This window comes from Hydra vulgaris, chromosome 05, assembly GCF_038396675.1.
Source record: "Hydra vulgaris chromosome 05, alternate assembly HydraT2T_AEP".
In the NCBI taxonomy this organism is placed as follows: Eukaryota; Metazoa; Cnidaria; class Hydrozoa; order Anthoathecata; family Hydridae; genus Hydra; species Hydra vulgaris.
In genome coordinates, this window is record NC_088924.1 from 6,623,293 (window position 1) to 6,646,990 (window position 23,698).

The 23,698-nt window shown below is 27.7% G+C and overlaps 1 protein-coding gene across 1 annotated transcript in view; it reads left to right on the forward strand.

Moving 5' to 3' along the window:
- LOC136080501 (calsenilin-like) overlaps positions 1-23,698 on the forward strand; it is a 46,777-nt gene that overhangs the window by 20,871 nt on the left and 2,208 nt on the right. The window contains exons 7-9 of the mRNA XM_065797236.1: positions 14,889-14,996; positions 18,360-18,455; positions 19,958-20,020. Of these exons, the coding sequence (XP_065653308.1) occupies positions 14,889-14,996; positions 18,360-18,455; positions 19,958-20,020 (267 nt within the window). The remainder of the gene's footprint in view (positions 1-14,888; positions 14,997-18,359; positions 18,456-19,957; positions 20,021-23,698) is intronic.

The window sequence follows — 23,698 nt, forward strand, 5'->3', positions numbered from 1 at the left end:
ACACAGCCGTAAATTAATGATAGTAAATATGGGCATAGCCAAATAACTTTGAAACTGAGGGAGTAAGGACACTGAACACTACACTTTTGGCGCCATTTTATTAATTATTTTAGTATAAAATCAAAATAATAGACAATTTAAGAATTGAAATAAAAATTTTTTTTATTGATTTCAAAACTTATAAAAATATTAAAAAATTGAAAACTTATTCAAATATTATTATTTATAACTTAAAACTAATAAACTCATTTTCATGTACTTTGTTTGTTAAAAATGCATGAATTTAATCTTTAAGATCATTAATAGGCCATAGTGAATCAACCTATTTACTGTAGTCCGATTCACTGTGCTCCACCATAACAAATTAAGTTTAAGTCTAATTTTTTTGAACATGAGTGTTGCTGAAGGAAGAACTAACTAGCATAAATATCAATAATCCGAATGAAAAACTTCAACTTTTAAAATTATTTCAACCATGATCTCCATAATAAACATAAGGAAGGTAAAAAATTTTACTTTAGTTAGCTAAAAATAAATATTACCTACCAAAAACCGGTAGTCAAAAATTATGTGGTAACAACTATAAATAAAGATTGCAAACATATGAGCACATAAAATGATTATATTATTAAGATTAACAAAATTCAAATCTTCGAGAAAATGCCTCTTATTTACTCTGCCCCTCGATCCACTGTACCCCAACTTCCCCTACTTAACGTAATTTTTTGTTTTGTTTGTAATGTTTGTTGTAAATTTTCTTTTGTTTTGACTTTATCCGTGTTTTTCTGTTTATATTTTATTTATTTATTTTGTCATAATATTTAACACTTTGGTTATTATATTACAACTCAGATAAAACTCAATTTTTTCAGTTAATTGTTATCACGATAATCTTGATCTACCTATTTAAGAACGCTAATGCACTCGATGAGTCATTTAACCTTTATCTTCTAGAATTAACACTTACTTCCGATCTTGCTTGGAAACCATATATCAAATCGATTGTAAAATGATGGGCACTGGTCTAAAGAGCTAGAGTCTCTTGTTCCATCTACTAAAACCCATTGTCGTGTTACTCGTCATTCAATTAAGTCTCATCTTTTTACTGTGACTGCTCCTAAGTGCTCTATAAGTTCTTATTCAACTAGTTTTTTTCCTCGAACATCAGTTTTTTAGAATTCTCTTCCTTCATTTTGTTTTCCTGATTCATATAATTTGCAATTTTATTGGAAGTTGCTAGCAGCCTCATTGAAAGTGGAGATGTTGAATAAGAAAAAAAAAATCTTTACTTCTTTCATAAACGTCAGATGTTGTTTTTGACAAACTAAAAATTGCCCGTATAACATCAATTTTTAAATCTCGAGAAAAGTCAAATATTTTAGATTACAGGCCTATCTATCTTACCTTGTTTTTTAAAATTGCTAGAAAGAATAATGTATAACAGGCTGCATAACCATCTAGCTGAAAACGACACGTTGCATAGCAAAGAATTAGGTTTTTTTTTAAAAATGTTAACTAAACACGCAGTAGTTTAACTTTTCAACCAAATATCTAGCGCCTTTGATTATGACAGGTTTACATTAGGAGTTTTGATTGATCTGTCAGAAGCTTTTGATACCGGAAATTATAACATACTAAAAAAAACTTAAAAAGAACGGAGTTAAAGTTAAAACTTACTTTGGTTCAAAGGGCATTTGACAAACAAAAAGCAATTTTTTTACTATGATTAAAATAATACAAATTTTTTTACTATGATTAAAATAATACAATAAATCTTTTAGGCCTAATTTTGTTTACTGATGATTCGAAATATTTAAAAAAACATTTTAAAAAGGCAAATAAACTAAACAACAACAAAAAAAAAGAGTACCATTTGATTACAGGTTAATAAACACTTGTTGATTTAGGTTTATCAACACACTTTATAATACTATTTCTTTGGAGAAAAAGCCATTCAAAATAGCTGATTGACATAATATCAGATGTTAGTTGTGAAATTAAAAATGAATTGGTCAATCTAGGTACTTACCGACCGAGTGCAGCCTCCACTTTCATAGTTTCGAAAACCAAATCGTACCATCGGAACTTTTCAGCATTAGGTAATAAGCTGACTTAAATTGCATTAGGTAGACTCACTTCTTTGCGTAAACTGACTTTGCTGGGTAAATTGATTACTTTTTTGACACCAGCTGTTATCTTGTAGGAATTTAAAAAAACATCACGGTTTTTACGTTTTTTAGCATCGCTACAGTAAGTTAAAAATGTATTCGAATTTATTTTTTTAAAGTTACAAACTTTAAAAACTTATTAATATTCATAAAAAACCATTTCCTTCTTTTTTGCTAGAAGTAATCTTGTTTCTTTTTTTTTTTTAAGGTTAGTTCCCCTCTCTGAGGTTGAGAAGGTCACTGCAGTCGCGGAGGCTTCTTTCATTTGTTATTTCAACCTTCTCTCAACTCTATAACTCCGAACAACGAACCTTGACAAACTAGGCCGCTGCGCGGAGAAATAAGTTGAGCGCGGTACTACCAGGGACGTGGGGGTTAAACTCGGAACTTCACGCTGATGAGCAAGCGTTCTACCACTACACCACTACCGCATTTTTCTTTATATAGTTAACCAAGATAGTTCAAAATAAAAAATGCTTTTAAATATCAGAAGATTGACTCAAAGGCTGTAACAGGCTCTCTTTTCAAACTCTAATTCCTGGGTTGTCCTTAACATCCGCAAACATGAAACAATAACCCTTTTCATTACCAGTTAACCTGTTCAAACTCAAATCATCAGCCAATGTATGCACACTCCGCTGCATGTTTTCTCTAACAGTAACCTGATGTATGTACACTTAATTCGAGTTGGCAGACAGGTTGCTGAACTTTGCAATAGAAGTTTGAATAAAATTTCTACCAAAGTCTTTATATAATATATTTGGGTTAACTTGAGTAAATGAATGTATTGTAACTTATTGTAACATGATAAGTGAGTCTGGTTGGTTGCCTGCAGAGGCGATTCTACGAATAAAATGAAGTCGAGGGGTGAATCCTCAAATAATACCAACTGGCTTCTTAAGAAAAAAAAAAAAAACCCTTAAAACAAAAATTTAACCGACTGAATTGTGTCAAATACCCGACTAGCCGACTAAATTTGTGAAAAAACCAACTATAACTTGAAAATCACCAAAATTGGGGAGTGTAACACCCCCTCTCCCCCTTTCCCCCGTAAAATTGCCTCTGGTTGTAATGTATTGCCTATTTTATCCCCCTTAATCAGTTTCTGACATGGATACTACTACTAAGTTAAAAGTCTAAACTTCGACTACTACCAAGTTAGAGGTCTATGCAAAACATTTTATGCGCATGAATTTAAGGGCCTGTATCAAAATCATTGTCAAGCACTTTGTAAAAATAGTATTATTTAAACTTTTTTGAAAGCAAAATATAAATTTGGAGGATTGGCCAATAAAATGAAATTTAAAAACTATTCATAATTCCTGAGGTACTTAGTTTTTAACTTCAAATAAGTACTCTGACACGTATGAATATTAGACGTGTTTATATATAGGTACACGAATGCTTTACATAAAGGAGTTATACTTGTTTTTTTTATAAACTGTTATGTTAAAATAAATTGTTTTAAATACAATATATTATATTATCATACTTAATAGTAGTTAAAATGAAACATAATAATATGCATTATCAGATATATTGAGCAAAGTGGATGGCAGCTAAATAACCTCTTCCGCAGTTAAGCAACAATCAAAGCGACAACAATACTGAAAGAAATCTGTTTTGAAAAAATAGCTTCATGTTGTACCAATGATGCTGTAGATGTCAAGCAACCGTTGTTTTCAAGTTAGTGCAACACGGAAAAAGAGTTTCCTGTTCAATATTAGTTCAATTGCAAGAAGTATTACTTTTTAGTATCAATTTTTGTTAACTGTAATCAGCTCAACCAATTGTGTACCTTATGGTTGAAGTGTAATAACTGAATTGTGAGCTCTCAAATTAACTTGAAATGGTTTAATTCAATTGTAAAAAATGGTGAGTTTGTACTTAAGTACAAATAAATTTTTACTTAATTATTTATTTAACATTTGTTAAATATATAAAGGTTGTGTAAGCTTAAAAAAGCATAACATTACACAAAAGCTAGCAAATATAAGTTTAAACAGAAATTCCGCCGAAACCTAACATTTATACGTTTAAAAATTTAAAAAAGGAAAAATTTTGGGTTTCGCTATTGCGTGTTTGAAGTGAACGTTTAAGAGCTATCAAAATAACGTTTGCAATGAACGTTAAGTAAACGTTTGCTGTTTGTTATTTGAACGTTTGTATTGAACGTTCAAGAACTGTAAATCGGAGTTTACAAGAGTTGATTCACCTAACGTTTGCAGCGAACGTTACTCAAACCTAGATAAACGTTGTGGCAACGTTTATTGAATGTTAATTTTTAGCTGGGTTGGTGCAAAATAGGAAAAATTGCGTCAAAAAAGAGGAGGAAAAAGCTTAAGGTTAAAAGGAAACATTTAGTATGAACGATGACTCGGATGTGTCTGGAAATTTTTAAAGATATTTATGGGCAGAATTGACAAGTAGTCACAATAAACATAAAATAATAAACAACATGTTTCAACTATTTTAATATACATTTTTCTTTTTTTTTTTTTATTAAGCTTACAATTTTAAACCTAAAACTATATGTAAGGCGGTTAGTTGCCCACAACAAGTTTTTAATGTCACCTATAATCATATTCGTTGTCACGGAAGGGCAAGCAGAATAAATTAAACTTGGAATATCTAGATTGCATTTTTGATGAACTTCACAATATTTTTAGAAATATCCGCGATACATTTTTAAGGAAGATTTACTTTAGCAAATTTTATAAGCATTGATAATAAAAATTGCATTATATTTCATACATAAAATATGAAAGAAGGCGAACTTAGAACTCTTGAAGAAAAACAAAAAGTATTTAAATCTAAGTTAAAAAAAAATAAAAAACGAAAAAAGTTTGAAAGAGGTTTAAAAAAGAACAGGTAAAAATGTTAAGATGTTATTTTATCTGTCATTAGTTATTTTTTATTCGGGAAAACTTCTGTTTATTAATTTGTGAACTTCATTTTATTAACTTAATTCCTTATATAACTATTAATATGTTCATTATTACTCATTTACTCTCTTTGCATATACAAGATATGCATTTTTTTTTTATATCAAAACAGTATTCAAAGATAAAAACATCAAAAATAGTTTGATCTCGGCTAATGAACGGCAAATTATATAAAAAATACAAAAAAAATCTGTAAATTATATAAAGAAATACAAAAAAAGCCTTGGTAAACTTGGTGTAAACCAGCTCATTAGCTCAAATATAATTTGCCGTTCATTAGCCGAGCTTTTGCCGTTCATTAGCCGAGCTTTTGCCGTTCATTAGCCGAGCCTTAAACAAAACTCAACTTAAAATTACAATCTTATTTGCTCTTGTGCAAAGTTTGTCACCAAGAAAGATAGAAAAAAGCAACACTTTTTTAATTCTAGAAAAAAACCTTTCTTTCAAAACTAGCAAGACATCAATAATACAGGCAAGAGAGTTAAAATGGCTGTAGGCAAATTTTAAAAAAATGAAGTAATAATCAGCTTCTTTTTTTTAAAGAAATACAAAAATAAACTGTAAACTTGGTGTAAACCAGCTCATTAGCAAAAACCAAAATGATGTTTTTAAATAATTAAAAATAGTGTTAAAGTACATTCTAAAAATAGCGAAAGTTTTTAATGTAATTTATGCAACTTTACTACCATCTAATTAGTTTTTTATAATTTATTATTATTATTATTAATTTCCTTAATTTTAATAAACTTCCTTATATTTTTAGACCTCTGTTTTAATACGATTCATAATAAGCATCAAGTTTTGAAAATCAGTTATGAAAAGAAGGGCGTGTATTCAGAAAAAAACAAGTTGATTATTCATGAAAAAATGAGGTTAGGGAACTGAAACACAATAATACAAAATGTAAAGGACATTTTCTAGAACTAAAGAAAACAGGAATTTAAGGTTTTCGGTTAACTACTAAACATTTGCTGCTTTGCTCCACTGATTAATAAAAAAAATTTTTTCTCTGAAAACATTTTTAGATTTTGAAATTTCAGAAACGTTAAAATCTTTTACACTCGACATTTAAAAATATAGAGTGTCTATAAAACAGAAGAAATCCCATAAGCCAACTTTGATAAAAGTTGAGATTTTTTGTTGATGCCCTCTTACAAAATTCCAACTCTATGTGAAGAATTATTTAACACTAAAAAAAAAGTCTCCCAAAATAAATTTATAAAGAATTTTTAACATCCTAAAAAACATTCCTCCGATATATATTATTAAAAAAAATTATAAAAAAAGTTAATTCGTAAAAAGTTCATTAAAAATCATTTGATATTTAAAAGTTATAGAAAGCTAGACAAAAATAAACAATTAGAAAATTTGTCATCGCAAATTATTTTTTTAAGTTTTAATTATGCATTAAATTTAAATATATATTAGAATATAGTTTATATACCTCTTATTCCATGCTATATATAATAACAGAATGCAGCAAATGAAGCAGTGATTAGAATGTTAAAAGAAATGTTTAAAGAATTCAAAGAAGAAACTGAAGAAATGCTTTGCAAGCAAGAGAAAACTGTTATTGATATTATTGGCGCCTATATAAAAATAATTAACGACAGATTGGACAAAGCAGAGTTAAACATCAACGTGAATGCAAACAAAATTAAAGAACTTACAAAGGAATTGGAAGATATTAAGGATAGTCTAAACTACAACGAAAAACTATTTGACAAAAAATTCATAACAACAATAAACAAGTAGATAAAAAATTCGAACATACCAATTTAGAAAAATTTATGAAGAAAAAGCAACGAAACCTGGAAGATAGATCAAGAAGAAATAGCCTACGAATTGACGGAATTTATGAAAATAGGTAAGAATCATGAGGGGACTCTGAAGAAAAAGTTCACACATTCTTCTGGCAAAGACCTGGACTGAAAAATATCGAAATTGAACGTACCCACCGCACTTGATTGAAGAAAGGTGGACGAACGATGACGATTATACTTAACCTGCAGAAATACAAAGATAAAATAAGAATTTTAAAGAATCTTATCGACTAAAGGCACGAATTCCATTGTTAACGAAGACTTTCTCGTGAGATCGTTGCTATTCAGAAAAAGAAACTTGCGGAAGTTAAGCAAAGGCGCTCAAATGGCGAAAATGCAACGGTAATATGTGACAAATTTATTTATCTTAATAAAAATTTATAATCAATCTTAACAAATACCTAACACTCCTAAAAAGAAATCCTTTGTTTGTTTTTTCCATTTATTATCATGGCTATGACAAATAACTTTGAACCCTTTTTAAATTTATATTAAACAAATTTTTTTTCTTCAAAAGAAAACCTGAAATAATTTTATCGTAATATTTTATCCGATTGTTTGTATCATTTTCCTAGCCAACTAGAAGGGTTTCTTTATAAGAATGCTCGTGAAAAAAATAATAGTCAAATTGTAATTCTCCACCTCAATACAAGAAGTTTGAACTGCGATTTTGAAAAACTTGTAAATCTATTAGAATAAACTAAACACATTTTTAATATAATTTGTTTAACTGAAACTTGGATCACAGTCGATGAAATAAGTAGTAACTTTGATACTCCTCATTTTAATATAATTTATATGGAGAAAATAAAATAACAAAAAAAGAACGGCATTGGAGTATTAATTTATGTTCACGAATATTTTGAGTATTGTTTTAAGAAATGGTTTGAACGTTTCTTACATAAAGAAATTGTAACTATTGAAATTATAAACAATCAAACTAAAAACATTTTACTAAGCTGTTGTTATCGGCCACCTGACGGCGTGAGCCTGAGAGAAAACAGGTCATATGTAGTCGGAAACTTAAATATGAACTGTTTTCTCTATAATGGCGTCCATAAAATTAAGAATTCTCATGACATGAAAGTAACTGACCCTGTTTCAAAAACTTCATTTCAATCAAGTTTTTGAAACAGGGTCAGTTTAATAAATCGACCCACTTGAAGAGTAACAATAAACACCGCAACTCTTATAGCTAATATTATATTTTCAATAATAATAAACAAATAGGTATCATAAAAACTGACATGTTAGATCATTTTCTTACATTCCTGAAACTTTATAAAACAAACCCAGAAAGAAATATTAATACAAAAAAAGTAATACGAAAACACAACTATCATTACTGCGTTAGAAAAACATATATTTTGATAATAACGCAAATAATATTTATGAAACTTTTTTCAAAACATATTTTTTTTGTTTATAAAGTTAATTTCCCAATAATAGAAAAAATAATAACAACTAAGAATATCAATACTAAAAGATTACTAAAGGTTTAAAAAAATCATTCAGAATAAAACCAATGTTATTTATAAATTTTTTAAAAACAAAAGCAGCTTCAAGCGAAAAAATTTGTAAGAACTATAAAAACCTATTTAAAAAAGTTCGCAAAAACCTGAAGAAAAATTATTACTCCCAATTATTGAATACATTTAAAAACGGCATATAGCGCACGTGGGAAATAATGAAAGAAATCATTGGCAAAAAAAAGTTATGCTCTGGTTTCCTGCCACAAACGGTTAGAGTCGATAACAAAAGTTTATATGAACCAAAAACTATAGCTCAAGAATTTAACAAATTTTTCACTCAAATATTTCACTCACATAGGACCTTACTTAAGACCGAGTCTTTGTTTACTGATTTTCTAGAACCCCTGGATAATTGCATTTGTTCAGATGTTAAAAAAATAAGCAATTAGAGCAGATCAAATTAATGGAAACGTGGTTATAGATTGCTTTGAACAACTTAAAATTGTTCTTTTTAAAATCTTTAGGGCTTATATTCATCAAGGAGTATTCCCCGAACAATTAAAAATTGCAAAAATTATTTCTATTTCTAAAGAAGGGGACAAATCTGAAATCAGTAATTATCGCCTTATCTCCGTTCTTTCCACATTTTCAAAAATTCTAGAAAAAATTATGTTCAACAGAATATACAAATACTTTCATGATAATAATCTACTTTATATCAATCAGTTTAGTTTCAAGAAAGATAACTCAACTGAACATGCAGTTATTCAATTTGTACATGAAATCTCAAACTCATTCGAAAAATCACAATACATTAGGAATTTTTATTGACCTATCAAAAGCTTTTGATACGGTCGATCACCATATTTTGATTTATAAACTCAAATACTACGGAATAAAGAATAAAATTTTTAAATGGTTTAAAAGTTATCTATCAAACCGAAAACAATTTGTACCATTTAACAATGATTATCAACCCACTTTTCTCAAAATCATCTGTGGAATCCCACAAAGCTCAATTTTTGGACCTCTCCTTTTTTTAATTTATATAAATGACTTAAATAAAGCTTCAAAACTAACAGCATTATGTATGCAGATGATACAAACTTATTCCTTTCAAACAATGATATCGCTAAACTTTTTAGAACAGTAAACGAAGAACTCAGACATATATTTAACCGGTTCAAGTGTAATAAGTTAACCTTGAATACTAATAAAAACAAAACGGGTTTAATTTTATTCGATTACAAAAAAGCGATTTCTCCCATCAAAATTACCTCAAATCTTTTTTATTCAAATTTTATTTCAAATTTATTAGGTGTTTATATTGATGAAAACATTAATTGGAATCACCATATTGATTATATAAGCAAAAAAATTTCTAAAAACATGGGGATCCTATATGAATCACGAATCTATCTCAATAAGAAAGTCTTAATTTAACTTAATTACTCATTTATACATAGCTATTTAAATTATGCCATTAGTGCTTGGGGAAGCACAGAAAAAGTATGTTGTAACGTCTTTATCTCCGTCAGAAACGCGCAATCCGTATGATCAATTTTGCAATTCGCTTCTCTCAGTCGAAGCATTATTTTATTGAATTGAGAGTTCTGAATATATGAGTCAATTTCTCATAAGACAGTTTTGTCGCAACTAATGTTGCATGAAAATAAAGTTTGGACTATTTATAAAATTTTAACAAGTAAGTTAAATTTCATCATTAGGGATGTACAAAATAGATTTGGATTTGCATGAATCTGCTTTTTAAATGTTTTTGGATATCATCAAGTAATGAGGTCCAATAATTTTTTCCACTCCGTTACCGTAACATAAATGTAACTACATCTGTGAATTATTATTATTTTTGTAACAAATTCTATTTTTGTAATGAAATATACTGGGTACTATAACTACAGCCTACATGTTAAGTATATTAGCCAAATTTAATGACATAAAAAATTTAATTTATGTGACAATGTCTGCTCCGTTACTGACATTTGCTAATTATTTATTATTTAAAAGCAAAACAGTTGTAAGTTAAAAAAAGAAGCTAACTCGACAAAAATCTTTTTCGGATTTAAATTGTACAAATACTGTCCGCTCCGTTACTAGATCATTACCATACATCATTAATGTGAAGAAAGTCGTGGTCGCTCACAACATCATTTGCTTCAATCAACAAGATATTCAAATTTTCATCGAAATTAACCAGGTCAATGATATTGTTGCCTAAATGTTGAAATTGGTAATCATTGACATCCATTGCATTGGTTGAAGTAATACTTTCATCACTGCTAAAATTCTGCAATATTAAAAAGAAATTCACGGAAGTACTTAAAATAAATTTAATTAGTATAGAAACAAATAAATTAGCAAAATAACAAAACACACAAATATTATTTTACCGTACTAGTGTTTTTGGAAAACATATATCGCTTTAAATTGTAGCAGGTGCATACTGTAGCCCTCTTACAGAAGCAACTTAAATCTCGATACAAAACATTAAATTTTCTGTCTGTGTGAAGCTGATGCAATTTCATAATGCCTGTAATAGCCTTTAATGTTTTAGTACATTTAGAGTCAAAAGAAGTAATTTTGGATCCCTCAATATAGTAAAACTTTATTAATGAATGTCTATTGTTAAGAAAATTATATAAACTTTCTGCATCTGGAAGGTCACAACCCATATTAAGCAAATGATCTGTCTGACGTTTCACAGATCCTGCTATCGCATCTGATGCTCCCTCGCCATGGCCACTTTGAATAAAATTTCAACTGGCTAAATTAAAATTAATTCGTATATCAATGTAGAGAATAAGAAGAAGTTTTGCTTATTCCTATATTGTGTTGTTTGTCCATCAGAAAAAAAATGAAGATCTGTAATTTGTGGGTTATCTATCTTGAGTTCAATTAGCACGGGTTCCAGATGTGCCCATATAGAAGGAGGATCGTACCTCAAAGAGCCGGATATAGTTGTAAATGACTGATGTCCATCCATTTTATAAATTACTCCTGTATGCAATGTAGCTTGTTTGTTACTTGCTCCGAAATGTGAAAATTGAATTGCAGCAAAATTCTTGCACACATAGTTCTCTGAAAAATCTATATGTATAACAGTATTGTTCACATTTACTGTTTCTTTTAATTGTTTGTACATTCTGAACTGGTGTCTTATTATAAAAACATGCTTGCATAGCTCGTTTCGAATTGATTCACAGAATTTTAACTTAAGATCTTTAAGTGTTCCACGCTTCACACTTTTCCTGATAATATTTGTTGTTTTCTTTTCTCCCATCTTTTCGTATTCCTGTTTTTCTTTTTCCCACTGGAACCAAACTATAATACTTTCATCTTTTAGCAATCCTTTTGCTTGAAATTGAACTTCAATATTTTTTCTTCAATATTTTTTCTTTCAAAACACGCAGGGTAATAAGTTTATCACAAAGTAATTGTATGTTCTCGTGTTTTTTGCACAGACATGTATCTCTATCTTTAGCCGACGGTTTGCGATAACGAGTAAACGTTGTATATGAAATGTTGTTTCTCGTATATTCCGCGCAAAATTTTTCATAATGGTTTATTAATGAATCGAGTAGTAGTCGCTTTTATTTTTTATCTTTATTTTTTGTTACAGTCTGTTTCTTTCCAGTTGTTATTCTAGAATTGTAGTGTAAGAAACTCTCTGATCAAATCCTGTGTTTCAGCATCAAGCGATGAATTACCACGATAACATTCGCTGTTTGGATTTGTACTTTTTGATGAAAAAAAGAGTTTGGGGTTTTATTACCTGCTAATAAATTTGACATCCTGCTTGTTTCATTTGTAAGAAAACCGTTTTTTTCAGAAGAAGTAGATGATCTATCAGTGGTTGTAGGTGAATTTGCTTGTAAACCAGGCAAAAAACCTTCAAGTTTTAATTAACGTTTTTTGTATTTTTGGGCTGAACTATTAGCCGTTTCCAATTCCTCCGATAATGTTTGTATTTTTCTATAAGTCTTTTTTTTTTGGTAAGCAGCCTTTGCTCTACCTCTCTGTTTGCGTTTGTTATTCCTACTCAACTCGCGTTCCGGTGACTCTGATAACGATGTTTCAATCTTTTTTTTTGCAGCTCTTAATTTTGCTTTCTGGACGCGCCAACAACGACAAACAATTCGTTTTTTTCTTTCTGATAATTCTGATATCACTTTAACCTTCTTCTGCTCACGGCGCATATGCCAACGTTTGCGTTCTTTTTCACGAAATATGTGTGCATTTTTTTCTAATTGTCTGTCCCAAAACGCTTTCTGAATCTCAGCACGAGATTTCTTCGAAGTTTTCATGTTATATGCCTAGTTGTATTTTTTTTGGAAAAATAGTATAATAACTGTAAATGTTAATACACCAAAAGTTTATTTATTATTTATTTATTATTATTAAAATATATTTCAAGATTTACATTTATTTTAAAAGCCAAATGTATTAGAGTCAAATGTAAATAAAAACCAAACAATAAATGAAATCCTAACTTGAAAGTAAAAGAACGCAGCGTGCATATGGTAATCATATTTAACGCTGCAAAGTAATCATATTTTATCGCTGCAGTAAGTCCCTAATGGTTGACGTGTTTATTTAATGCAGAAAATAGCTTAAATTAAAGCTTTTGATTTTTTTATCTTCGTGATGTCAGCTCCGTTATGTTGTTGTCAACTCCGTTATTAAAAGGAAATCACGGAGTTGACAGTAACGGAGTAGACCTAATTATACATAATCAATAATATCTTATTATTACTCATTGGAAAACATCTTTAAAATCTTTTATTGCTATATTGTCCAAAAGATTTAAAGAGTACTAAAACACGCCATATAAAAAATGTAATTTTACGGAATAAAAAAGCGTAACGGAGTAGACTTCGAATAAGAATATCATTTCTAAAATAAGGTAATTAGGCTCTCATTTTTATATAAACAATGCTTGCAGCACGATATAACTTTAAATATTAATAAATTCCATAGAACTGGACTTTTTTTCATTATTTTAATTAGTAAATAAGTAAAAACTACAAACCTGTGACTATTTTAGAATGTAATAACAAAGTGGACAAAAAATGTGGGGACAACAAGTTTTTGACAAGAGCTACAACAGGATAAGGTGTAAATTAATACATGTATTAAAATACCATATATTAGCATGTCTAAAGCACCAAATTATGTCCCCGATTAGCCGTAATACAAAAGAAAAAAAAATTATTGAGTATAACAGTATAGTTCTAGATGCAGGACATCTACGGAGTGGACATTTTTGATTAACAATTGTGCACACAAAATTTTAAATTTTAGCCGGAAATATCCGATAAAATGCTAGCTTATATTAATAATAAGTATTACTACCCACGGTGCTGTTTTTTATGTTACTTGTACAAGAATTGCGTTTTTATAGCTGTACGACAAAATTTCAGTAACGGAGTTGACGGAATGAGAAAATGACTCATATACGAGTTAAATGTATTTAATATTTTATATTTTGTATATATACGGATAAATAACTTATCCCTAGCTGTCTTCAATGATCTTTTCTCTTTTAAACTAATCAGTAAATATACATTGAGAAATAATAACTTTTTAAATAAACTTCTTTGTCATACAAACTTTATCAATTTTGTATTACCTATCGTAATTTGTAATTTGTAATACCACACCTTTGGAATAAAACTGTTATACCGAATTTTAATTTTGAAGTACCTATTACTTTTTGCCATTTTAAAAAAAGGCAAAAAGTAATAGATACTTTTTGCCTTCATTTATTGTATATTTTATTTTATTATTTTTTATATTATATTATTGTATTGTATTATTGTATTTTAATTTATATGTTGGTTTACTCTAGTATAAAATTCTGATGAGAAGATCCTCTTGATCTTTTTTCAGACACAGATTATCTGGCAATTTTGTAAAAGTTTATTATTTTTTGTTAATCTTATCTTTGTTAAATGTTTATTTAAGGCTCTGATGACAACATCTTTGCGATCTTCTTTCAGATATCTTGTTTATATTTGTTATATTTTCTATCATTGCAAGTTTATATCATTATTTTTATTATTGGTTATTTAAAGCTGTACAACAATTAATAAACTTAAACCAAATATATATATATATATATATATATATATATATATATATATATATATATATATATATATATATATATATATATATATATATATATATATATATATATATGCTGACTTTGTAAACAAAAGATCCGTAAAACGGATAAGCAATACTGGAAACATCAAAAGATAACATAATTGGATAAACAAACATCATCACCTGACTCAGATATTCGAATCATTAATGCGTGAATTTAAATAATTTATGTTGATCTTATATAGTGTAATTAATCTCCAATAAATAAAATGATTAATTGTTTAAATTTTCTGATGTTCGCAAATATTATGCTCACCAAAGATTAAAATTAATTGTTTCTTAAAAATTTTCAAGGATTTTGTAATTGGATTATCTAAATGTTTGCATGGCACATGTGCAGATAAACTGCGCTGGGCTTTTAAACTCTATGACCTAGATGGTAATGGCTTAATTGGAAGAAACGTAAGTAAAAAAAAAAAAGTATTTTATTCTTCAAATCTTCATTTTTATTTTTTTATTTTTTCTTTGATGCTTGATTCGTCATTTTACTTTTAAACCCAAACTAATTAACAGTTTGACTAATCCTTACAAATACATCGGCAGAAATCCTTAAAGTAATTCCACGTCAAAACAACCAATTTTTTTTAAAAATACAACCCTATGTCCTTGGATTTTTTTATATTTTTACCATAGTTAGTACATTATAAAATAAAATAAATCCCAAAATTTCAAGGTCTAACTCCCAATGGTTCGCGAGTAATGGTTGTTTTAATTTTGGTTACTATTATTGTTTTGGTCATTTTCCGCCATTTTTAAATTTACATTTCTCCTTATAAAACCAAGTCTATAAATATGTGAGTTCTAAAAATAATTGACTTAGTTAATTTCTAGGTGAGGAATTTGAATATATAAATAAAAAACCCATTTTTTAACTAAAAAGTACCTAAATATCAATTATAAATGTTAAAATAATGGACACCTGCCCCGGTAAAATTTTTAGGTAAGCGGTAAATTTTTTATGCTTAAAATTTCAAATTAGATCATTATATGTTTAAAGAACATTGTGTGAATAAATCATTTCTGCCAAATACATAGTTTAAAAGTTAAATAAAAAATATTACAAAAAAAGCAAATATTGCATATTTCGCTTATCGTAGTATTCAAAATAAATAAAAATGTTGCATACTTGAATTGATATAAAATTTTTTATAATATATCCATTAAAAATTAGTAATTTTCAAATACATACTTATCAACTTAAAATTTTTTTTGAAAGTTCATATTTATCTGATATTATTTTTGGTGCATTTTTTAATGTTGTTAAATTGGTGATTGGTATCCAACAATAATCATCCCTTTTCGTCCAGAAAAACTGTTCAGATGGACCGTGTGGATGCATAAACTTTATTTTTATATCATTATATTCTTCATCTTTTTCTTCGACTTCTGCAATCCACCAAAACGAGTCATATGTACATGCGTAATATTTGTATTTCTGCATTAGCTCACAAATTATTAAACTTAAATTTTGGTAACTTAATTTTTTAGTTATATTAATAGATTTTGGATTTATATCGTTACTAGTTTTTTTAAATAACATAGATGTTTTCGAAACTGGTATGCAATGGTGAAATCCTCGACTTCCTGGTATTGTTTTTTCCTTCTCAAATCGTTTATTTTATGTAGCTCTAACATTAACCATAGTTCCTTTATCAATTTTAAAGAACTTTATTGTGAGCATTTTTTGAGTGCAAAATTCATCGATTGTTAGTATTTGATTTTTCTTCGGACGTTCTCTTGCTGTTGTTCGTTTTACTGTACCACCTATTGCATCACAAGAAGATTTGCCATGACTGGTTGCAAAAAATGTCCATTCAGCTTCCAATAAAAAATCTTCTGAACGATTGCATAGATTTGGAAAATTTTTATAATTTTTATACTGTCCTCCACATACGTCAGAAAAGTAATACAATTTGAAAATTAAAGAAGGGTTTCTTCAATATAATTACATAATATATATTTGAAATCAAATTACCTTTTATTATTATTTTTTTTTTTTATGCACTTTATAAACATTACAACAACTGCCATTTTTCTTTTCAAATCTTAATTACATTAATTATGTATTAATTACATTATTTATGTAGAATTAATTGCAACGATTAAATTAGATGAATATATCTGAATTCAGCAATTAAACTTTGATATTTGGAAAAGACAAGGAACCAAGGGAACAAAAAGGAAATAAAAAAAATACATTAAAAAAACTTTCATAACTTAAGAACCTTAAGTGAAAAACCTTAAGATTTAAAAACTTAAGATTTAGATAGGAATTATCATTTTTTGCTAAAGTACTTTGGCGAAAATTGAAAAAAAAGTCAGAGAATTTCGGGTTGTATTTTAAATAACTTCCAGTTAAGTTCTATACTCCAAACCTTTGAATGTTCATACTTATGTCATTTAAAGATGTTTTGCAAAAATTTGCGCTACAAAGAACCTGGAAACAAAAATACCCTAAAAATTAGAAATCTAAAACGTGGAGGAAATTTATTTTTTGAAATATAAATTCTAATATCCTAAACTAGGTAGAAATTTTTTTAAGGTAATAAAATTTCATTGAAAAATAATGATTTGTTTAGAAATTACACCTAATTGAACAAGCCCCTCGTTTGGATGAGGTTCTAATCTTTACATGGTTATACATTTTGAATGCCAAATGATTTTTTGACAAAATTTTAAAAATATGTACAATTTTTAGTCTTATTAAAGCAAGTAACTTTTCTGTTTGGAAAAATCAATTCCCCTCACGTTTGGGCTGATGATTTCTACTTTTTAGGGTACTTTTGTTCCCAGGCTCTTTGCAGCGCAATTTTTCGCAAACCATCTTTAAATGACATAAGTATGAACATTCAAAGGTTTGGAGTATAGAACTTACCTGGAAGTTATTTAACTCAAACCCCAAAAAATTGTGGTCCGCCCCTGCAATTATATATACATTTTTAGTACAATAGTAAAATATTTACAAAACTATGCATTTGGCATAAATGATTTTTTCACAAAATGTTCTTCAAACATACAATGATCTTATTTAAAAATTTAAGCTTAAAAAATTAACCGCACACCAAAAAATTTTACAGTGGCAGGTGTCCATTATTTTAACATTTATAATTGATATTTATGTACTTTTTAATTATAAATTGAGTTTTTTATTTATATATTTAAATTCCTCATCTAGAGATTAACTAAGTCACTTATTTTTAGAATTCCCACGTTTAAAGACTTGGTCTTAAAAGGAAAAATGTAAATTTAAAAATGGCGGAAAATGACCAAATCAATAATAGTTGCTAAAATTAAAACAACCATTACTCACGAACCGTTGGGATTTAGACCTTGAAATTTTAGGATTTATCTTATTTTATAATGTACTAACTATGGTAAAAATATAAAGAAAATCCAAGGACATAGGGTTGCATGGCCTGGTTGTTTTGACATGGAATTACTCCTTACAAATACTCCTGCGCAAATCCTTACAGTAAAAGTACTTCTGCGCAATTTCCTCTTGACTACAACAGAGTCGAAATTTAAGACACTATAAGTTTAACTATTCCCTTTTATTTTTCTACTTTTTATTGTGTTTTGGTTTTCAAACATCCCAAGCATGTATAGTTTAAACAAACTACATAAATTTAGAAGCAAGAAAATTACTTTAGGCGTAGCAATGTCTTAAAATTAAACACCGTATGTTTAACACAGGATGCTTGGAAAAAACGCTCCAATTTTTTCTTTTGTTTTCACACAAAAAAAAAAATCCATTTCAATTTTTAGGAATTGTTTACCGTTGCCACCGGAATTTATGCATTACAAAAAGGTAAAAGCAACAACGCAGCTGAAGTTAACTTTCATATTGACAAATTGTTCAAGGTAGGCTACAATTTTAACACTAATAATAATAGAGAACAAAGTTTACATATGTATGAAACCGTTGTCAACTTTGTGTTTGTTTAGAATATTTTTCTAACAATATTTGCACAAAAAAAAAAACTTTAATTAGTGAAGTAGTTTTTTTAGTAGTATGGTAGATTCGGGTAATATGAGCACCTAGATAATATGAGCATACTTAAAAAACTTCTAAGAAGTGAGTTGTGAAGCTCAAGTTGCTTTGTATTATTTGATATTTATTTTATGCGGTGAAAAATAATTTGCAGTAAGTAATAAGTGTAATTAGCTTTAAATATATAGTAGTTGGCGGCTCTTATATCATCATTAACGCAGTAGTTGGCGGCTCTCATCTCATCATTAGGGCAGTAGTTAGCGGCTTTCACCTAATTAAAATGCTATTAAATTTTTTGTGTTATTATTACACATGAAAGAATCTGTGGCACGAAATTCTGAAACATTTACCTTTACTTCGTTTAAATACACAAATTTTTGTGTAATATGAGCATTTGGGTTATGACTTTTTTTTCAACCCCATGCTCGTGTGCTGTAGCTTGATGAACTTCTACCTAAAAAGCACGAAATGAACTATTATTTACAAATCTTTTGAAAAAATTTCACCCCGCCATTGAAAAATCTATTTTGACATAAATACTACTATGTAATACATACATACATAAGAACTACCATGTAATACGTAGTACTTATGTCAAAATAGATTTTTCATAAAATAATGCTGTAAAATTAAGATCGCATAAAATAAAGTTGCATTGTTTCAATTAAAAATGGTTTCCAATTTAATATTTTAATGAAAATATTTTTTTAATAACGAATCATTATATTCCATAAATTAGTTCTAATTGTCAGTTTGGTAATTCTTTACTTAATGCTATTTTTTTGAGCTAATTTAAGTGCTTATATTACCATGCGGTCTAGGTAGTATGAGCACTGTCGCTACTTTTTTAAAACCTTTACTTTTTTGAGAAAAAATTTCGGGTGCCCTAATACCTAAGTGGATCACGAGAAGTGATCTCTAAAAATTATTTATTCGCAAAAATTTTGGAGCCAGCATAATTATTCTTGAAAATATTACAATTTATTGAAATTCTTGAAATTATTATTAAAAATACTATTCTTGAAAATATTGCAATTTTTGCTTTAGGTGTTCATAATACCCTAATCTACCCTAAATATTAGGAATAACTTTAATTTCAAACTGCAAATTTAGAAATAGTAACTTCGCAGTTAGAAATAGTAAACCAAAGGAGTAAAGGAAGGTTTTTTTTTAAAAGAAGTTTCTTTCGCTGCGACACACGCAGTAACATTGAGAAAATAAAAATCAACTATTTTTTTTTAACAGTCAAAAAAGTTAGATAAGATTAGTTAAAACAAACATTATCTATTTAGAATTCCCTTGTTTAAGTTTTTATTTAAATGTAACTATCTTCACTCTTTGAAGTTATACTCCTCTGGAGTTTTCTCTTTAGATGCTCGATGTAAATAATGACGGGTATATCAGCGAAGAGGAGTTTGTGGAAACATGTTTAAAAGTAAGTAAAAAATATTGCTTTTGTCTGAACCGTTATCTTAAAATATTTATAGAATTTATCATTCATTTTTTACAAATGTGTGACAAATAAAAGACAAAAGTTTAAGCATTTACCTAAGATTAAAAAGAAATTTACCTAATCTCTAAAATCATCAAAAACATTATGGGAGTTTTATAAAAGTTTTCAAATCCGGAACCAAATATTTATTTATATAAATTAAATTAATCAAAACTAATCCGTTATTAACTATAACTAATTTGCGGCACTGTTGGATTGGTCTGATGAATCATATTCATGAGTAAAACATTGTTTAAACTTATTTGTATGCAATTTTTGCTATACTCAGATCCTTGCAAAACTTTTGAAAATCTTGTTGTTTTTAAAATAACATAACTGTTTTTTCTTGAAAATACTCAAGAATATTGAAAATTTTTGAAAAAGACTGTGGTTGTTTTGTCTAAATTTAGACAGAACAAATTATTTCTTTATAATGAAGATACTGTAGTTTCTATCATTGTTAACATTGTTTCAAAAGCTCGAATTGTTGCTGATATTTTTTGAAATAAAATAAACAGTTATAAACATAATAGCAGTAAATATGAGAATTTTGTCCCCTAAACAAGTTTGGTGTTGTAAAAAAAAAAGAAAGAAGGAAATACAATCACTTAACTTACAAAAATATAATTCAAAATTTTCAACTTCAAACTTTCCGATTTTCATCGTCGATATCAAAACAAAAAAATTTGCAGTTACATTTTAAAAGTTCTTTTTCCGTATTATGACATTAATTATGACTTAATTATTATACATTATTATGACTTAATTATTATACATTATTATGACTTAATTATTATAGTGACTTTGCCGACTTCAATTGTTGTAGTAACTTTGCCGACTATAATTGGTATAGGACGTCAACTGTTATAGTAACTTTGCTGACTTCATTTAATATTGTAACTTTGCTGACTTCTATTGCTATAGCAATAGAAGAACATCTTTCGCATTTTGCTCTTTTAAATAAACTACAGAAAATTATATTTTTAGTAATTCATGTTTTACTTTATTAACGTTACTAAAAGTAATTCTAAGATTAAAAATGCTTTGTTAAAGATTCTTTGTAATACACTATTTGTGTATTTGGCGGAATGTTTTCTGAAACTAATCAATAAAATTTGAAATACAAAAGGTCATTTATAAATATCGCTTTTTTGGAATTTTCAGGAACATGATTTTTCTAAATACTTTTATGTATTTTGCTTTAAAAAATTTACAATCAAATGGTGCCATCGAATGGTGTCATCAATCAAATGGTACAATCAAATGGTGTCACTTTATTTTAGTTGCAAAAAGTTAAAGTAGTTTAGTTAAAATAACATTCAATAAAGAAAAATTACTTTCTTTCTTTACATGTATCTAGATATAAATAGGTTACTTTTTTTCGTTAAGGAGGTTACTCTAGAATAAGATTTCCGAATTGATTACACTAAACTTTTTTTTCTTTCAATGAGTATAATTTTTTCCTTTTTTAAGCCCAGATCACAATAAAAATCACAATAATAAGCAGGCAGTATAGCCGGGTCATGATTTTATCAATTTTCAATAAAATTCCTATCTTAACTTTATATAGAAAAAATTCTTTGCTAAATCTTGGGCTCTCTCTGTATATTTATATATAGAGCGAGAGCTAGCTCATAAGCTAGCTCATGTATTTACATAATTTATGCATAATATATTTAACTACGAAACTATAAACTTAACTATTATTCAACATCATACATCCTGCAATATCATAACCCTTTCAAAATATTTGTTTGATATTTAAAAACTTTTTTCAATATATATTTAAAACTTATAATTTAACGTAACTCAACACAATTGATTGGTCAAAAAAATTTAGCTTTATTCAACCTCAATATTTTTATTGAATTTTTGGCAACAAAAGTAACTATTTTCACATTTTTTAAACTAGAAAGCTGAAAACCTTAAGATCAAAGTTATGTAACAAATAAATTATCTCACATACTATTTATTTTCTACGGCCTAAATATCAAACTATACTCCATTCTTAAATAGAAAAAATATTGGATGATGATAATTCACTATTAGATGAAATTATATGTTTACTTCCTGGAAGATTTTAAAGTATGTAATTAACAATTTCAGTAAGCAACGTTTTGACTAAATAAAATATCTTTGAACTTAGATAACAATAAATTTTAACGAACAAGACCCATAATGAAAAGATAAAACCCTAAAAAAACGTACACACACACAATAACAATAATAAAAAAAATATATTTGTATATATTTAAATGTTAAATTATTAATTTGATGAAGAGACTTTTCCAGAAGTCTCTTTGCTGATTTGACAGTTTATCACATTGAAATACGATCTTTAAATGTATTCAAAGTTTACAGTGTTTGCTGTGTGAGAGAGTTCCAAGTTTGATCTCTCCTCACATCCTCTTACGAATTGACGGTTGAGCTGCTTGTCATGGACGCGCAGGTTGAACATATATATATATATATATATATATATATATATATATATATATATATATATATATATATATATATATATATATATATATATATATATATATATATGTATATATATATATATATATATATATATATATATATATATCAGGCCCAGAGCAACCGGGTGGGCAGCAGGGGCATTCCCCCCTCCCCCAATAATTTTTAAAACAAATAATTTTGAAGAAATTGACTGAAAAAATGACTAATAATTATAAACAAAAAAAGTCCTTAAAACTATTTCGGGGTAGTACTACCCCCCAATATAATTTTTGCTCCTACGGCACTGTATATATATATATATATATATATATATATATATATATATATATATATATATATATATATATATATATATATATATATATATATATATATATATACAGGGACACACACACATTTGTCTTTAGTATTTGTAAATATAGTTTTGAAGGCTATCTTATATTAAGATATGTATTTATTATTTACATTGTCTAAAACATTATGCATAATAAAGAGAACTCTAAGGAAAACTTTCGTAAATGAAAACGAAGAGTGTATTGCTAATCTTTAAAAATATCCAGAGAGGCTAAAAAGTAACCTCTTAGGTTGAAGTTGTGTGTAGAAAAAGTGAAGCAAAAAAAAAGGTATTATAAGATTTTTTAAATAAAATAATAAAAAGTATTAACCTATTTAAGTAGTTTAATTTAATTCGACATTTCTTTAATTGCTTTAATTGTTACATTATTTGATATTATCACTAAAAGTAAAAGATTGAGATGTTTATTACTTAATCACTACACAAATTATGTTTACGTATTAGCATTAATGTTTTTTTATTCCATTCTGAGGCCTTTTATTGTTGTATACATATTTTTGTAATCAATTTTTTGTTTTATTAGTTTTAGTTTGGTGATATATTTTTTTGTATATCTTCGTTCATATTAGTGTTTTAAAACAATTGATTGTCTTTTATTATTGTTGGTACCGTTTAGGTGCATTGCCTGTCTGATTTATTTTTAAATATTCCTCTATTAATCTTTATTTTTGTCTTGACAACTGTCAAAATATGCTTTGTTCAAAAAATAATTCTCCTTCATTCAAATGTACTTCATTTCTTCCCTCAGGCGTTCACTGCTCGTGTATGACCATTCGGCGAAT